Raw genomic sequence first — 18,047 nt, 5'->3', positions numbered from 1 at the left:
CCATCTCTGATTTTTCTGACATTTTTATTATAGCATGTGATGTAGATAGTTTATAGAAATATTTAAAATTTTACCTGTGTGTGTGTGTGTGTATATAGTACTTCCAGACATTTTTTTAAAAATATATTACTGTCCTTCTACCTACTTTCAGCACATTTTTATTGCACATTGACATTTTCGAGTATGTTTTGATGACAATATCACAGGAACTTTTAAAGATTTGTTGGAGAAAGTTATTTCTCATCATGTCACTGACTTAGTCTGCAGTACTGGTCAAATAGACCAAATAGTCTCTGATCAAGGGTAAGTTGAAATAGTTGTGAAAAGTTCAATTTTCAGCAGTTTGATTTAATTAAAAAAAAAGTCAACTAGTGATACTTTCTGAACCATATCGAGTTGCATGTCACAATATTTTTTAAAAAAACCCAGAGTACTTTTAATATGAAATACTTGATCACAATAATGAATTTATTTTAGAAAGTACTTGATAAACTAACCTAATATTTCACATATACCTCATTAAAGATCCATAGTTAATAATTAAAAAAAGTTTTAAGCAAATCAGAGCGGGTCGAGCAGAAAGCCTCTGATTTAAAATGGAATATCCCAACAACAGCACAGACCTCTTTGTTGTGTTTGTGCGCACATTGCTAGGAAATGCAGCACAAAACATTGACTCTTCTGCAGTCACCAAAATCAAGTCAAACTGTGTTTTTTGATAACTTAGCATGACATGTCCTGACAGTGATTTTAATGTCTTATAGAATTATGGTGGCATGAGGCCTCCTCCCAACTCCATGGGTGGTCCAATGCCAGGAATGAACATGTAAGTCCTGTGAACTGCTTCATTTGTTGCATTAGCATCCTAGCATTAGTTTACAGGTAGCTTTAGCAGCTAGAAATGACTCTCCTCCTCCTCAGTCAAACTGTTGTGCTGTTCCCTGTTTGTTTTTAAAGGCCAAAGAAGGTTTTGTCTGTTCTGTGTCCATCCACGGTTAACAGTTTGGAATTATTAACAAATTAATTCAGATGTACAGTCTATCCCCTTGGCTACATCTCTGCATCCAATAAAATGCCGTTACTCTTCATCATTGTCTCAAAGCAGGTTTATCATATTATTTTGTGCTGTATTTAATTATTTATGTGTCCTTTCTACACTATTGTCACCTTCCCACATGATCTCTTTGTTTTACCTTCATTCTTGTCTTCATCTGACACCATCTCTGTGTGTTTTCCTCAGGGGTCCCGGAGGAAGAGGGCCTTGGCCAGGACCTAATGCTAACTCTGTGAGTCAGAACTCCTTTGCAAAATTCAGACTTCATGATTTGAATATGATACTCTCTTAAGGAGATTTGAAATCCTCTTTATACTAGTTAAGATCTCCAGTTTTCGTTTAAACCATTTCAGAAAAGGTAATTCAGTTATGGTCTATTATTCAGTTTTGCCAAGTATTTCCTGTAACCACAGTTTTTCCCCCTTGAAAACAGTGTTGGACGGCTTTTAGCTTAACAGCACAACAAAAAAACTTTTCACAAACTTTTCATCTTCTTGGCATTCTCAACAAACCAAGAACATTCTATCAATTTATTGCCCGACTGCTATTGGGTTTTATTTGATTGCATGGTGTGGATTCTAGTTTTTCTATCTTGTATAGATGATCTTCTGACCCTCAAATCTGACTTTTTGTTTCCCCCCTCCCCCCTGCAGATAGCCTACTCCTCCTCATCTCCAGGAAACTATGTGGTGAGTGAAAATCTATCAAAAGCAGTTGTTGTTTTTATATTGATCCTTAAATCATGTTCTGATGATCATCATTTTAAATATTTGCCAATGATTGTTTCTCAGGGTCCACCAGGCGGAGGAGGTCCACCTGGAACTCCCATCATGCCCAGCCCAGGTGGTGCGTCACCTACCTATGTCCCCGGCACTAACACTTGTCTCAGAATTAGATGTGTCTCCCATTTTTCCTCACTAAACAAGCATGAATGAGTCCCCTTAACCACCAGTCGGTCTGAGTGTTCTCATTTGTCATGTCTCCTTTTTTTTTCATTTTCATGTTTAATTCACTGCTTGATTAAATCTTCATGGTTGATTCAGAGGCTTTACATCCTCTCTGTGATATCCTCCAACTGAAGTTTTTGTTTTGTGTTTCTCCTTAGATTCAACTAACTCCAGTGAAAACATCTATACAATGATGAATCCTATCGGACCCGGAGGCAACAGACCCAATGTAAGTCTCAGACGATTTAGCTCCACTTAGTTATTGAACTGACGGCTCCATATTGTTGTTGTAAAAGTTACACTTTCCAGACTTGTTTCACTTGCAGACATTGCAGATTGATTCTCGGGTTAAAATAATGGCTGTTTTTGTAATGATTAAAATTACACAGACTTGCCCGCAAAATATAATCCAGCTCAAATAGGGCTTACAACCACATCGCCGGGCACCAGTACAATTGAGCATTAGAGAAATCTAATGCTGCCACAATGAGAATCAGCTGGAAACAAACCAGAGAAAATAAATTAAATACCCTCAGCTTCACCCTGAGTTGAAGAGATCACAGTTGTATCGAAGAGGTCAAAGAGGAAGCATGATGTTGGAGTCATTCATGAGGCTTATTCTTCATCTTTTCACCAGTTCCCTATGGGTCCTGGGCCTGATGGGCCAATGGGAGCTATGGGAGCCATGGAGCCACACCACATGAATGGATCACTAGGTGGGTGTAAGCAGCGTTTCTCTCATGCATGCAAATGAAACGAGCATCTATTTTAGATTAAGCTTTAACAAAACAATTCTTCTCCTCCTCCATCCTCAGGGTCTGGGGATATGGACGGGTTGCCAAAGGTGAGCAAACGTCAAATTTTCTATAAACACCTGTTGTTTGCCAAGCGCTCTAGTAAACGAAAACATTTATTTCCAACCTCTACCTTCTACACTTCGATGGTGCCGCCAATAAGAAGCGGTTCGTCAGTTTATTTTTGCCTTCTTCTCCCCGCAGAGCTCTCCTAATAACATGGGGGGCATGAACAACCCTCCTGGAACGCCGAGAGATGACGGCGAAATGGGCGGCAACTTCTTGAACCCATTCCAAAGCGAAAGTGTAAGTAGAGTGAGTGGATGACATCTCACGACCCTTAACAGCTGATCCTTCACGTCCCGACATAAACCAGTGGGAGAATGCAAGCAGAGGAATTGCCTGGTTTTTTTTAATCATGAGCTCAAATTATTGTAAAAATTATGGTAAAAATGTGTGTTCTGTCCCTATTTTTAGCTTTGATTTATCCATTTATTTGTCTTGTAGGGTATCTTTTAAACTGGCGCCTCCTTTTTGGACGCCTTACTTTGTTTTTCAGCAGTAAAAGAGATGCTTTTAGGAATAGCAGTAGCTAAGAAGCAGTATGAAGTCGAGGTCTTCACAGGTCCAGACATGCAAAGCCAAGCAAAGTTAATTAAAAGTCCAAATAGACCCATATGGATAAGAGAACCCAATCCAAAATGTGGTTTTGAAAAGGCATAAATAGAAAGAGTTCATTAATTTGAGTAGAATTAACAAGCAGTCACAGTCACAAATAACAGCAATGCATGCCATTTTTCCTGCATCTCACAGTCCAAGCTCTCAGTCATGCAACAAAAAGCACATTTTATTACTGTGGCATGATCTGAGCTGATTACAAATCCACTAAGATGCACTTGGCGCACACAAGCAGGACGCCTATGGCAACACAGCAGGACCCCACTTGACCCAACTGGATTTCCAGATCAGGAACCAAACAGAGCTGAAGTGCGGTGCTATTGCTTAAAGAAGTTTTATATTGTATTTTCTAAACTTGGGACACAGCACTGTAAATTTGAAAAGAGAACACGCTTTCTGGAATCATTTCTAGCCTGTGTTCTGCTTGCATTGTAGCCGCTTACTAATCACTTAGAAATTCATTCTATACCCTCTGTATCAGTGATGTGGTTACAGCTGATGAACCTAAATGCCTTCTGTGTTTTACTATATTTAAATACACAGGATAGTTGGGGATTTTGATAGTTTAAACACTAAAGTAAACACATATGACCGTATTTGTTGAGCCTTGTGTTTGGGGCACAACAGGTGGAGGGGGGTACTGCTCCTTGTATTGTGTAAAACTGTGACGGGCTTTTAATCTCCACCTGGAGAGCCAAAGGATGCACACAATGAAGTCATAACCGAGCTCTAATATTTGGATTCAACTAATCAGTAGCAAGGCTGAGCGTAACCTGACTAAAACATTGTAAGTATTTATTTCATATTTAAAAATGCACAAATAAGATTCTTGCTTCATCTGTTCTGTGAATCTGGGTATGCAGTGCCAAATGTTGGTGCTTTTTGGGAAATAATTTTCAAAAATCTAAAGGTTCGATACCCTAAGCCTACTGTTAGAAATCCAGGTGATGATCACAGTACTGATTGTTTGAGTCCAGTGTATTAAAGCCTGAGTCAGTGCCTCCTGTAGCTCTGCAGGCCTTGGTTTGAGCGCCCTCTGGTGTTTAAATGTTGTCAGTGACATTTCCACTCATCTGTGCCCTCCTCCCCTTCCCTCTCTCTCTTTTCAGTATTCACCCAACATGACGATGAGTGTGTGATTTTATTTTTCCTTTTTTTTTGTATTTTTGTTTATTTCCCCCTTCCCACCCACCCCTATTTTTGTATCCCTGCACCTGATTTTTTTTTCTTTCCTTCAATTCAATCCTTACTTCACCTCGGATTGGACCACCTCCCCTCCTCACACACACACCCACACACAAACACACATCTTCTGCCTCCACAACTACCCAAACCCACCGCCACCTCCGCCCACTTTTCCCCCCTTTTCTTCTTCTCACTCGGGAAAACTCTTGCGGCCACACAGCCTTCTGGGACGGCCCTCGAGCATGCTGGGACTCTGATTAAGACGGGCCCTCCCGGAGCGTGCAAAATGGCCGCCGGCGTGAACAGGAAGCAGTCACAGAGCAACAGGAAGAGCCTCCTCTCTGACTCCGGCCCCGGCCTCCCTGGCTTTCTGTCGGGGTCTAGACAATGAGCGAGGGACGGAGGACAAACGGAGAGAAAAAGAGGGAGAGAGGAGACTGGAAAACACAGCCCTCCCTTACAGACGAGTGTCGGGTCTCTTAGCAGATGCCTGGAAGCTTCTCAACCACGACTTTGGACTTTTTATTTTTTAATCCTAATTTTTTTTGTCGCTGTTCCCGATGGATTCAGTGGAGGCTCGGACTATGCGATCCCCACTCTCGCCTCCCTTCACATTGTTCTCTGTGCGTGTACATTTGTAACAGAGGTGTTGTGATGATCAGTGAACATGTTTTTTTTCCATTTTTAATTTTTTTTCGTGTATGTATTGTATCATTGCTATTTTTATTATTGTATTATTGTTATTAATGATATTGTTATGATCATTTTAAGATTGGGTTCTAATTTCTGTTGTGTTTAAGGGCACATTGTTATGATGAAGACAGCGTATGTGCACACAAATCAGAAATTCTTTGCTGTGTATCATGTGGCTCTGTTTGAGCACACTGCCCCCTGCAGGTAAGATTTTTACCCGTCACGGTACAGATTGGTCGTATTTCATAAAAATCTTTCTTTGAAAAAAAAAATCTAAATTGTTTTTCTTGATAAAACCACACGAGAAGAAGAATAAAAAGAAGCAGCGCCTCCTGCTTTAGTAGCTTCCCTGCAGTGAAATGCACAGCTCTATTTATTTATGTACTTTTAATTTGTCTTATGAATCATTGTTACGTTTTTTTTTAAGTGTTATCCCTGTCTTGTTTTTTTTGTCAACTGCAGAACTAGTAGCAACTGTGTAAATATGCAGATCCACTCCTTCATCTCCGTGTGGCGTCAGTAGACCCCTCTATCCGAGCCCCACTCCCCCTCCAAAGGTGCTGATTGTTTTATCACAAGTGTCGACCATTTCGACCCCACTCATGCTGCTTCCACCGATGCTTCCCACTTTGCTCCATCGTGTACATAGGTTGCGTCTGTCTGCTGACCTGTCGTGAACACTCGGATTGTTTTTTGTTTTTTTTTTTGCTGATAAGTTCTCAACACACTGTGATGCACGTCTTTCTACGAGTTTTGCTTTCACACACCAGCCGGTCAGGTTAGCTTGCACACTTTTTTTTGTCGTCGCAGTGCTCCCTCTTCGCCGTCGTGTCCGGTGAGAGGACTTCTGGCCCCCTGCTGATCGGATCTCGGTGTTTTTTATGCAGCAAGACGTTGCTCTGTTGACCGTAACGAGTGGCATCCCTCCCTTTCGCTCACCTTGAACAAAAAACAAACAAACAAAAAAACACCTTCCCCTCCTTTTTCTTACCTTTCCAACAGGCCAGCATCGACACACAGACACTCGGTAACACACCATCCCTCTCTGATTTTTTTTTTTTGTACAACTCTCCATCTTTTTTTGACTTTAATTTTTTGTAAATACTGTAAAATGCATTTTGATATCATTGACATGTTTTTGATATTTCAAATCACAACTTAACAGTTGATCAGACTCGGGCGACTGCGTGTATTTGTTCAGAGATGGCGTGTCTTTTACTCAGAAATAATATGAATGACAAGAAACCGAAAACTGGAGCTGCTATAGACGATTATGCTATCTCACCTCATCACAGACTAAACGTGGGGCTTTTACTGTGCGTCGAGGGGTCCGGCAGGACAAGGGAGGAAACTGTGTAGTCAGAGTGTGGGTGAACACACCATTAGCTAACTCACTGTCACACACATTTCCCTGAAAACTAAACACAAACTCTCCCTCTTCTGCCTCTGTTCCTGGAAACGTGGTTTGAAGTGGCCAAAAAGCTACTTAAATGGGGATATATTTTGTCATTTTTGACAGGGAATTTGCAAGAACAGAGCTAAAGAGGGCAGTTTTTTTTTTTTTTTAATAATAAAACTTCAGTGTGTGCCTCCGACACTCTGCATTTCAGCTTTTACCCTCCTGACACGAAAGCAGGGCACGCAGGACACTGGCTCTCCATCCAACACACCAGGGACCAGAGTACATACTTTACTATGAAGGATTTTTTTATCTATTTAAAACGGGGCAGGAGAAATGTTTGGGAAAGTAAAAAGAGAAGAAGGAAAAAAAAACACACGGACAGACTTGTTGCCGAGAAGAGGTAGAGGGAGTGCAGGAACAGGTGTTTCCTCCCCCTGTACTTTGAAATACTGTTGTACAAAATGCAGTCCAACTTCTCTCTATCTTTCTGTCCTGTAAGTAAAGCCGTCACGACGTTGATCATTTCTGTATTTCTATCGTGCTGATGTATAATACTGTAACATTCGGGGGAAGGGAGGGTTAAGAGAGGACTTTCGGGGGAGGGGGTGGGGAGTAAAAAAATTTTCTGTTCAGTTCCTCATTTTTCCTCTTGATGACAAAGCAGTATTGAATATGAGGCAGTCTGTCCTTGGGGAGTTGCTTTGTATCTCATGTTAGGGTAGTTTCAGATCCTAAATGTCTCGTGTAGTAAAATAAGAGGTTCCTTCGTATGTTTCTTTATATTGTAAAATTTCTTTAGACAAAAAAATGTTGCTTATTGGAAAAAAGGTGGGAAATCTGCATTGATAATTAATGTATTTTTTGTTTTTATTTTTATTTTTTTTCGGGTTTTAATTTTCATCAAGTTGTCAGTCGTTTTTTGCCTGTGTCCCCCTTGTTGTAGATACATATTAAAAACAAATAAAATGACTTCACTCCTTTTGCCATGAACAGGCACTTTTTTCCCTCTGGATCGAAGAGAGATGAAATGGGAAATCTTTGAAGTTTTGTGTGACTTTGCTGATGATGAAATTGTCACATAGTATATAATGTTTTGGTATGGATGTTCAGAAGAATGCTTCCAGAGAATTTATTACTTTGTATTTTGAGAAACAACATTGAAACCACCGGCCAAATACTGTGTTGATCTAGCAGGTTTGTTTTTTGTTTTGTTTTTTTACAGAAAAAATCAGCCAAAATCCAGCGAATTTTGCCGGATTTTGGTAGATTTTTTTAAAAATATTCTTAAAGAAAATATTAGAAGTTTTACTGATATATATGTAATCACTTTAGATATTTTTAGGATTTTTTGGAAGATTTTTACTCATTCTAAAATATTTACAAGAATTTTCTTGCCAGATTTGGGGGACATTAAAAATACAGCTTTTAGGGGAAATTTTTAAGGAACTATTGGAATTTTCATCCTGAAGGTGTTGCAAATGTTCAGAAATTTGAGCATTTTTTTGCTGAATTTTTGGATTTTTTTTCAGACAAGGAAACGTTTTTTTTTTTTTTAAATGAGGACAACAGGAAGTTTAAGATTTTAAAATGTAACTAAATTACCTGAAACAAAGGTTAAGAAGGAAACATTTTTATGAATTGGAAACATTTATTCAAAGGCAGCAAAGTATGACAAATTGTAGTCTATTAAATATATGGTGTAAGCCAGGAAAAATAATTGAACTTAATGTGAGGAAAAACTAAACTGCCTCCCTCAGGGTAACAGTGAGGAGTTAGCGCTAATATTCTTCACTACCGAAATCAAATTGCTGTTTCAAACTGTGCTTCCTGAACTGTTTTGTGAAAATATTGGAGTCTTTAACTTTATTTGGACACTACTGCCTACTGAAAGTGTCACAGGTCTGAAGGGTTCCTCTGTGCTCCTCCTGTTATCTGTTCGAGCTGCATGGAGTGGCGTCGCTGCGGCTTCCTGGACGTGGACGGAGCAACCAAGGAGGTGACGGAGGAGGAGAGGGGCAGCGGGGGGAGTAACGCTGGCCTGGCTCTGGAGGAGGAAGAAGAAGAGGGAGGAGAGGAGCTGGGTGGGTGAGGTAGGAACACCATCCTCCTGCTTCTGGAGGGTGAAGCTTGGGTTGGAACCTGGAGGTGAGCCTCTAAGGGAGGGAGGTGAAGCAGAGGTGGGACCACGGTGACGGAGGGGAGGGTGTTTCTTCGGAGCTGGGGGTTAAACGGAGGGAAGGCAGGGAGCTTGTTGTCTGAGTTTGCCCCTCCGGGAGTTGGACACCTCCTCAGGATGCTTGACTTCACATGAGCCGAGTTCATCTCTGTGAGCGAGAGGACTGACTGAGAAGCCCTCAGAGAGAAATCCTCACGGTAGCTGCTGTAATTCTCCTCTTCATGTCTGTTATCCCTGGGCTGGTGTGACCCCTCGTCTTCATCCTTCTCATCCTCTTCCCGTCCTCCCTCCTCCAGCGGGCTCCTCTCCCTCGTGCCCTTGTCGTAAGCTCTGTTCAGACAGGCCAGGTTGTGGATGGCGAGCCAAGGTTCAGATAATATCCTCTGTCTGGGAGATGGAGAGCTGCACTGACTCAGTGGACTCAGCTCTGAGGAGGGAAGTCTGCTTCTGCTGCTGCTGCCATATCTGCCTGATGGGCAAGAATAACAGTTTATCAGTTAAAGTCACACATATGGAAGGAGGCTGAGAAAAATAACGTCGAGTATTAAATTTTATAGATCATGAAGGAGGAATAGGGATCATCTGTTGCTCTTTTTAAGTTCTTTTTTAAGGAAGTTGACAATGAAAACTGTCTGTCTAGTTCTCAGGAGGAGAGTAAGGTCTAAATCTATGCAGTTTTAAAAAAATATTTAGTGTGAAAACTGCATGAAAAAGGTGTCTGACCCACATTTCACCTGCAGTTCAACATATAGAGACCTCATTGTACGATATTATCCAGAGTGCTTCGCTCTCAGACTGCAGGTTTTCCTGAGGTTGCCTGGAGTTCACAGAAGTAGAATGAGAAGGAGAGCTTTCAGTTATCAGGCTCCTCTGCTTTGGAATCAGCTCCCAGTTCCTACTTTTGGGACTAGGCTTCAAACTTCCTTCTTTTATTAAGCTTATAGTTAGAGCTGCTCAGAAAGAAAGAAAGAAAGGATGGATAGACAGACAGATGTTTACGTTTAGACTGCTGGGGGACTTCCCATGATGCACTGAGCACCTCCCCACTACTATCCTCTCTCTGTTTTCCATAAAGTTCTATATCACCATTACATGTCACTAACTTTGTATCTTCCCTGTAGTTTTTTTGTGTTTTGTTCTCTCTGCAGGTGGACCTGGAGCTACATGATCTGCAATCGCTGGAATCGCCAACCTCCACAATGTTCATTGTTCTCTTATGTATTGTTTGTTTCATCTCATCCCTGCCCTCACCTCCAGGTGGTCGAAGCAGATGGCTGTCTTCCCTGTGCCTGGTTCTTTCTGATTTTGTTTTGTTTGTTTTTTGTCCTTTCCCACTGTCACAAAGTTGTCATTTAAAGGGAATCTAAAGAAAACTTTGGATTTGTTGGGCTTCTCTGTTTAAAATTTATATGTGAAGTGCTTTAAGATGACATATATTGTGAAGAGTCGCCGTATAGATAGAATTTAACTGAAAATTGAGCAAAGCAAAATGAAAGTGACTATCCTAAACGGGAAAAAAAAAACTTTGAATGCAAGATTACTAAGAGTTACTTCAATTCACTCGAATAACACAGCTGTCACTTTGTGATGGCGGCCGTATTGAATCTGATTTTGGACTGATGTGTGCAGGTGTGAATGTGAGAATTTAGGCTAATTGGCATGGAAAGGTGTGAGGCAGTGATTGGTGGATCAGCTACCTGCCTGCAGGTGATTGATTCAACTACAAAACAGCATCCAAGATGCCATACTGTCGAGGAATCATTCATTTGCTTCACTCATATCAAATGTGTCCACGTGGAGCTTTTGCTGTACGGATGGATTTGCGAACCTGCAGGCATTAGCAGGACGATAAAACATTCTTTTGACCTTGCTGTCTCCTTTTTATGTTAGGCACGTTAGTAAGGTTTTGTATTTTGGTTGGTTGATTTTGGTGAAGTTTTCTTGTTCAGGTTTGAACTTCTCTCCCCCTAAAGCTAAATCCACTCATTAGACCTGTAAATATAGTGTAGAAAAATACATTTATTATCAGATCTCAGCAATCTGCTTTTGGGAAATATGGATCATTATCATGTTGTGATGGCCATAAAATCCTGGAATTTCATATTGATCCTGTAGTTTTTCAGACAATTTGGAAAGTCCACAAATGCCAACATCTTGATGATACCAGAGGATAATTCACAGGACCCCTAAAGGTAATACAGCTGATTCTCTGGGAACCATGAATTTCCAATCCATCCATTGATTGCTGAGAAGGATTGGTTAACATTAACATCCATATTGGTACTTGTGGCCAGCTTTCAAAGCACTCTATATTCTCAAAGTACTCGTGTACAGCCAGGTATTCCCCCGTCCATATTTTATCCTCACACCTTCCCTCCAGCAACAATCCGGCTTTATTTGCTTGTTTGTGTCTGTGGGATAAATTAGGTGTCAGCTCCTGTGCAAGAAATGGAGCTTCTTCTTCCATTGCAGAGCAGCCTCACCTCACCCTGGCAGCATATTTTCATTTTCTCTCCTCAGGAATGAGCATGCAGCTAATGATTTCAACCACACGGCATCTATTCTCATCTGTCCAGACTTGCCTTTGTTAAACACTAGTCTGCTGGAGTTTATGCAGGTAGAGAGACGCTGTCTGCATACAGAGACTGTACAAGCACTGACCTCTGCATCAAGGTGGTTCTGCAGACACACACAATGTTTTAAACACACGGTTTATATATTTGTGTTTATATAAATCCTTAAAATGGTCATATCGCCACTGGAAATGGATTATTGAATTAGGATTATGCAGATGATTTTTTGCTGTTTTGCATGTTTTTGCCTTTGAACTACAAATTCTATTTATCACAAACATTAGTGCAGGAAGGGGCGTGGCTATGGAGCTGCAGACACACTGCTGGTCAGATAATAACAGCGGAAAGATCATTTTACCATCTGATTTTTAAAAAAGAAGAAACAATTTCAATAGTTTTGGGTAAATTAGAAGATGGAGCATACATTATATCTGCTTGTACCTCAACTAAAGGTGACTTTGTAAACTGTTGCCTTTCTGCTTTTATTTCGACAGGAGCAGCAGAGAAATCCAGAGAATATAAAGAGTGAGAGAGCAGGAAAATGCCTCAAAAATGGAACTGGGGACTCACTACTGACCGCACTTGCACTGTGGCGGATGCGTCCTAGCTACTCTGCTGTTGGGATGCCTCAGGTAGCCTCAGAAATAATGGAACGGAAAATACCATAAAGTAGTGAGCGTGAGGCTGCATGTCATCAGTACACCCACAGGTGCATTTATGCAGAATTTATGCCCATTGGTGACTCCTTTTCTTTACAAATCTGTTTTCTTTTCACTTAGAAACTGTCCTCCTGTGTGCACAGAGAAGCTACTAACCCTCCATCAACCTGTGGAGGTGAAGAGAAGAAAACTCCTCATAGATGAACGACTGCAGATTCCAGACAGACAGGATGGGCTTTATCTGAGTTATGACTCATCATTAATAACACGTTGAGTGAAACATCACAAAGTGAGACGCGGCTTGAGCTGCAGATGTAGAAAGTGTCTTATATCTGTCCGTTTAATGATGCACGTATGCAGCCAGTCGCATGCACAGAGCCGCCTCATGCACGTTTATGCTTTGAAACATGGGACATTTTAAACAGAAAAGGTGTAAAGGCACTGCAACTCTGACTGAATGTTTAACATTTGTTCTGTCTTTGAGCAGAGTGGTTGGGTGTGGTCGGACATGCCCTCAGTTGCAACTTGAACCACACTCAACAATGAAATCGATGTCTCACAGTGAACCTGCACGTAACCGCAGCAAGGTGAGGATTAGGCAAAAACAAACCGTTGCCATTCTTCATTTTCAAGATGCATTCATTTTCTTGGACATTTAACAAATGAATGACCTTGAAACTTGCTTTGTTTTCTTCAACAACACGCAGTAATGCATACAACAACAAAAATAACGGGCATAACCTTTATTGCAATTCATCGTAAATCTGAAATAATTGTGAAGTCCCTGCTTGTTGGTGGAAACCCCTCCAGTAAAATGACTAATCGAGGCCGTACAGAAGTGCTTCCCTTGTTAAATACAATCAGCATGACTCACTTGTTCCTCTGAAGTTGAAGATGTTTTCTCCCTCGGGTGAGTTTGGGGATCCTGTCTTGAGGAAGATGTCAGACGGAGACATGCAGGACACCGGCGAGGTGTCCGGTGATGGAGGGACGTTCAGGTAACGCCTGGTCACAGATCCCCCGTTCACACCCGTCTCCGTGGCGATGATGATGATGTCACGACCTCTGGCCCGGCAGGCGTCCATCAGAACCTGAGGTAGGCGAGAGCTGGTGAGGTACTGATTGGATTAGACAAGTCATGAGGAGGTTTTTAAGTCTCATTCTAATATTTTTGTAACGTTATTCTGGGTTTTATAGATTTTGACTGCTTTCAGGATTATTTTGAAGGCAAATACAGCAATTTGTTTGGACAAAAAGCCTCTGAAACATGCTAAACCATTCAAACCTTCCACTAAAACTTAAAAAGTTTCCCTACTTCTACTTTAATTGTGCATTTCCATTTCATACTGCTTTAAACTTTCACTCTGCTGCATTTCAGAAGGAAATATACTTTTCTCTTCCATTTCTTGACACTGAGCACTTTAAAAAAAAAAGAGTTTTTTTCACAGTTTACTGTTATTTTACAGATCTTCCCTGTTTTGTTCACTAATGGATAATAACTAATAAAGTCACTGCAAAAAAAAAAAACATGTTTACTGTAATTACACAAAAAAACATGCCAAAACCACAACATCCACATCAAAATCTGTATTTTAACAAACAATAATTTGTGGTCAGTTTACATTTAAACCATAAAACTACATAATTTCTAATTGTATCTAAATCAGATTTTCAAATATTTACTGTTAACTGAAAGAAAAATTATGTATATTAAGGTTTTAAAAAAAATAGTAATCCGTTTTTTAGCTGTTCTGCATACCACTGTGCCAAAAAGACTTTTTCTTTTACAATGTGTGTATTTAATTCAACTAAAAATATCTGAATTTACAGTTTTTGAAAGTTACAGTATTGCACTGTTTTTAAAAATGTTTATACAGATCTTTTTATGGATTCTTTCTTTCTTTCCCATGGAGTTACAATTCCCTTTTCAAATTAAGATCATCCAAAACCTTCGATCGACCATTAAATTAACTTGAAATTAACTTCACCTTGACAACATTAAAACACACTTACTCATCCTTCTATATAGTATCATGCAAGACTTTAACTTTATTTGAAATATTGCTTGCATTGTGGTGTTTGTACTTTGCAAACACACATCTTTATGCATCATTACAACCAATAATAACATATCTTCCATCATCCACTAAATGAATGGACTTAGACTCTCTTTTTTTCTTCCCTCCTGACTGACCTTCACTGTAGGTTGGTGCTGGGCGTTGATGGCGTAGACCAGAGCTGAGGCTCCTGAATAGTCCTCCATGCTGGGGTCGGCTCCTGCTGCCAGCAGGGTGGAGGCCACCTCAGCTCCTGCTCTCTCCATGCAGGCGTACATGAGAGCAGTACGACCAGCCTTGTCCTGGGCGTTAGGATCCGCCTGGATGATATAAAGAATGGTAAAATGGGCAGTAGTGCAGGGTGAGCCAGGAATCAGTCAGAGAAAAGCACAACTTTAGTAGGATTACAGGTAATTTGCTGAATGAGATCTAATCTCGCATGGTTGCTTTGGAGTTGTTTGTTGAATGAGGACACACGTTATGAAACAGACTCATAATGCACTTGATGTGTGAGAGTAGCTGTTATGTGATCCATAGAGCTAAGCATAATGCTAGGTGAACAGGAATCTATTTGCTATGCATTAAAGGACCCCTTTCCAGCTACAGATTTTTCATGCATTAGAAATACACCTGAATCAATAACCTGTTGAATTTAATCACACAGAACTACATTTAAGTGCCTCTATTCTCAGTTAAAATGCTGAATACTTGCCATGAGCAGACTGACCTTGTTCTGCAGCAGGTATGTGAGGAGTCTCATGGTGGTGGGTCCAGCAGGTTCTCCTCTCAGGGCCTTGCAGGCAGCCAGCAGAGGCGTCTCTCCTCCGGGGTTGTGTCTGTTTACCTGAGCTCCACCTTCCACCAGCAGGCGAACCAGACGGAGCTTCCCCGAGGACGCTGCACTGATGAGGGGGCTGCAGTCTGACAGAGGATCCACCATCTCCTGGAGGGACACACTCATAATCACCAAGTATAGTAGCTTACAGCATTTAAAGTTGATCCAAAAAAAAACACTTTTACTGCCTGCCTTTGACGTCATTTTCCTGACAGCAATCGTTTTTTCTGTTATTAACGGTCACATTTTTCAAAAAGCAGTTTAATTTCAGGTATTGTTGCACATAATTCTAGCATCAAAATGCTTCACAAGAAAGCGCTTTATGTTCATGAAAACTATAAAACAAGTTTAAATGGATTGTATTTGTCTACTTCTTTGTGGAACTGGAATGATCCATAATAATTCACTCACTTACAGTGCTGTGGTACAGTTTTAAAGGATTTTTTTTACGTCATATTTTACATTTAAAAAGCAAATATTGCACTTTTCCATCAACAACAGGTATTTTAAACCTTTAAATACAGCTACTTTGCAGATTCTGATAAATGATACAAAATATAATCAGTAGGTACATTTTAAAGTTATAGATTAAACTATCCAGTAGTATATAAGCAGTTCAATTCAATACTAAATTTACTTAAATACAATTTGGTGGGTTTAATTTGTCTGTTTCCTTCTACAAACTGCAAGCAAAATGTTTAATTAATTTAAAAAAAAAGACAAAACCAGAGGCAGATATTAGCTACTGCCACTCAGTGTACATTCAAGACCATTTAAATTACAAATAAATATCATAAACTGCAAATGTCACTCAAATTTGATGACTGGAATAGCCTATAATAATTTACCCGCATAAATTTTAATACTACTTTTTACATCATACTTTACATTTTAAATGGCAAATATTGCACTTTTCCCTCCACAGCAGGTATTTTATACCTTTAAATACAGTTACTTTGCAGATTCCGATCATTAATACAACAAATAAGTTTTTAAAGGATATATTAAACCACTCAGTTTCCTATTTCCTTCATCAAACTGCCAGTAAAATGTTTTTTTTAAATTACAAAATTAGAGACAGACATCAGCTACTGTCATTCAGTGTACATTCCAGTCAATCTCAATAACAATATTATTGACAGTAAATGCCACTACAAAAGGTTAAAAATTACATAATAAACAGTATGCATATGGTGATAAAATAAGGAGCAGACATCATACTCACCTTTTCACTGATTATTTATTTGCTCCTCTTCTACAAAACAAGAGAAAACCAGTCATCCTCAGTTTGTTCACATTCTTTTTTTTTTCTTTTTTTTTTACTCCTCATCCATCTTTCAAACCTCTACCTTGTTTTTCAGATGAAGCGTCCTCATGTTGCCGGCCTGCAGCAAACTGCAGAACAATGAAGTGAAACCTCCTGACTTTCATCTCCTGTCTCTGTAACTCCTCGGTCCTTCTCCTTTACCTGCTGGGTCGAGGGGAGGCTTCGGCCCACGGCGAGCGTTTCTAAAACTTCTAAACGGTTTTGAGCCCCGAAATGTCACCTGTTGCAAACGCTGGACTACAAAGAGCCAGAGGTCCTTTGATAGGAGTCAGCTTTGAACAGTTCTCATCTGCCTTGTGACCACCATCTGCGTTCAAACGCTGGCAGAGAGATGAGGCGCTCTCACCAAACCTCACAGCGGATCATTTGTATCTGACATTTTAATGCACTCGTTCTTTCTTTTGTATTTTTCTGCTTTTTGTTCTTTGCAAAGCACCGAGCACCGTCCTGTTGCATGATTTAACATAAGATTTTAAAACATTTCAGCAAATACCTGATGTGCAGTTAAGACAAAACCACAATCACTTGGAGCTAACAAAATTAGCAATAGCCAAGAGCAGCAATCAACCACATTGATCCTTTTTTTTCTCCATCCATCACAAGCCAGGTGGTTAAGTAGCAAGTGTGAGTGAAGCAGTATTTCTTGTCACCTTCACTGCATCAATACGAGATGGACAGGTGAACCTTTCAGGAACATTTCAGATGATAAATGCCGTCTCTTTCACAGATAATGGGCGGAGCTAGATGTACATTCATAAATTATAAACACACTTAAAACAGGAGGAGAATTTTTAGAACCACATTCGATCCGCTTCCAAAATCTGTCTCCGAGACAAGAGCCAAAAAGCAGTGCAAATGGATTTGTGTGGAGGCTAACCGCACCTGGCCAAACAGAGTGGTCTCAAAAGTTACCAAAGGAGCTCTCCAAAGCCCTGATTGAAATGAACAAAATTTTTAAAAGCAATTTAACGAAGCTGTTAGGAGCACAGCAAAGGGATCATTATTGAGTGAAACCTTAATTTACAGTGACCATTAAAAGCCATCACTAGTTTGTTTGGTATTGGAACACTTTTGTAGACCATTTTTTTAATGCTACCAGTACAGCTTTGTTACTCCGCTAAGGAACAGCGGAGTAATGTGACGATCGGCATACGTTTGTCTGTGAATCTATCTGTCTGTCTGTCCGTGTCAAACATTACTCAAAAACGGAGAAATGGATTTGGATGAGATTTTCAGGGGAAGTCAGAAATGACACAAGGAACACCTCATTAAATTTTCACAGTGCTATTGCTTCCGGCCTCGTCGCTGTAACCATGACAACAAGTGAGCACCATCAGTTACCAACTGACGATCACATGATTGTGATCCTACTACAAATTGACTGTCATTTATTCATTGGAAATCACAAAAGGAACAACTGATTAAATTGCAGGGTGTTTCTGAGTCCCATCAATTCCTGCCGCCCGCTACATATTTAGATCACGCAATGTAGCAAACCCCAGCCAGACAATGGTGAAGCTCCTGATGTTTCCCAAAGCCTTTATTCACGTTCAGCCGTCAGCCTTATTTTGAACAAAAATTCACCTTTCTGTCCTTCACTCCCTTCTTCAGGAAATACCATCAGAGTTTGTCCCCAAAGACTTCCTAAAAGTGAAGAACTGATCAAC

General features: G+C 40.3%; 2 protein-coding genes across 6 annotated transcripts in view; one reads left to right on the top strand and one right to left on the bottom strand.

Annotated features, from left to right (window-relative positions):
- Window positions 1-7,743, top strand: part of zgc:110158 (uncharacterized protein LOC553590 homolog) — a 41,481-nt gene extending 33,738 nt beyond the window's left edge. For 2 of the 3 annotated variants that reach the window (XM_022193868.2, XM_022193852.2), the window contains 9 exons: window positions 765-826; window positions 1,241-1,286; window positions 1,708-1,743; window positions 1,846-1,900; window positions 2,160-2,230; window positions 2,639-2,717; window positions 2,817-2,845; window positions 3,000-3,101; window positions 4,583-7,743. In XM_022193868.2, coding sequence (XP_022049560.1) covers window positions 765-826; window positions 1,241-1,286; window positions 1,708-1,743; window positions 1,846-1,900; window positions 2,160-2,230; window positions 2,639-2,717; window positions 2,817-2,845; window positions 3,000-3,101; window positions 4,583-4,612 — 510 coding nt within the window. In that variant the 3' untranslated portion in view covers window positions 4,613-7,743. The remainder of the gene's footprint in view (window positions 1-764; window positions 827-1,240; window positions 1,287-1,707; window positions 1,744-1,845; window positions 1,901-2,159; window positions 2,231-2,638; window positions 2,718-2,816; window positions 2,846-2,999; window positions 3,102-4,582) is intronic. The other variant, XM_022193860.2, reaches the window with a different exon arrangement.
- Window positions 7,744-8,387: 644 nt separating this feature from the next.
- LOC110950948 (ankyrin repeat domain-containing protein 34B) lies at window positions 8,388-16,526 on the bottom strand. Of its 3 annotated transcripts, none has more exons than XM_022193842.2 (6): window positions 16,403-16,526; window positions 16,279-16,308; window positions 14,946-15,161; window positions 14,356-14,538; window positions 13,036-13,252; window positions 8,388-9,398 (listed from the first exon to the last, which is right to left on the bottom strand). In XM_022193842.2, exons 3-6 carry the CDS (start codon window positions 15,156-15,158, stop codon window positions 8,647-8,649), a joined length of 1,365 nt encoding a protein of 454 aa, XP_022049534.2. In that variant the 5' UTR covers window positions 15,159-15,161; window positions 16,279-16,308; window positions 16,403-16,526; the 3' UTR covers window positions 8,388-8,646. The 3 variants fall into 3 exon arrangements, with proteins under 3 accessions (XP_022049534.2, XP_051812716.1, XP_022049517.2); XM_051956756.1 differs by having other exon boundaries at window positions 14,946-15,158; XM_022193825.2 differs by lacking the exons at window positions 16,279-16,308; window positions 16,403-16,526 and having other exon boundaries at window positions 14,946-16,261.
- Window positions 16,527-18,047: the final 1,521 nt, after the last annotated feature.

The sequence above is a fragment of the Acanthochromis polyacanthus genome, chromosome 1 (assembly GCF_021347895.1).
Source record: "Acanthochromis polyacanthus isolate Apoly-LR-REF ecotype Palm Island chromosome 1, KAUST_Apoly_ChrSc, whole genome shotgun sequence".
Lineage (NCBI taxonomy): Eukaryota > Metazoa > Chordata > Actinopteri > Pomacentridae > Acanthochromis > Acanthochromis polyacanthus.
The sequence above is the reverse complement of the archived record's forward strand: the minus strand, read 5'-3'. Positions and strand labels throughout refer to the sequence as shown.

Coding starts and splice junctions, on each gene's coding strand:
- LOC110950948 (XM_022193825.2), bottom strand. CDS start 15,257: ATGACGTCAAAGGCAGGCAGTAAAAGTGTTTTTTTTTGGATCAACTTT. Junction 14,539..14,945: donor CATACCTGCTGCAGAACAAG/GTCAGTCTGCTC, acceptor TATATCATCCAG/GCGGATCCTAACGCCCAGGA. Junction 9,399..13,035: donor CTTCAACTTCAGAGGAACAA/GTGAGTCATGCT, acceptor CTTGCCCATCAG/GCAGATATGGCAGCAGCAGC.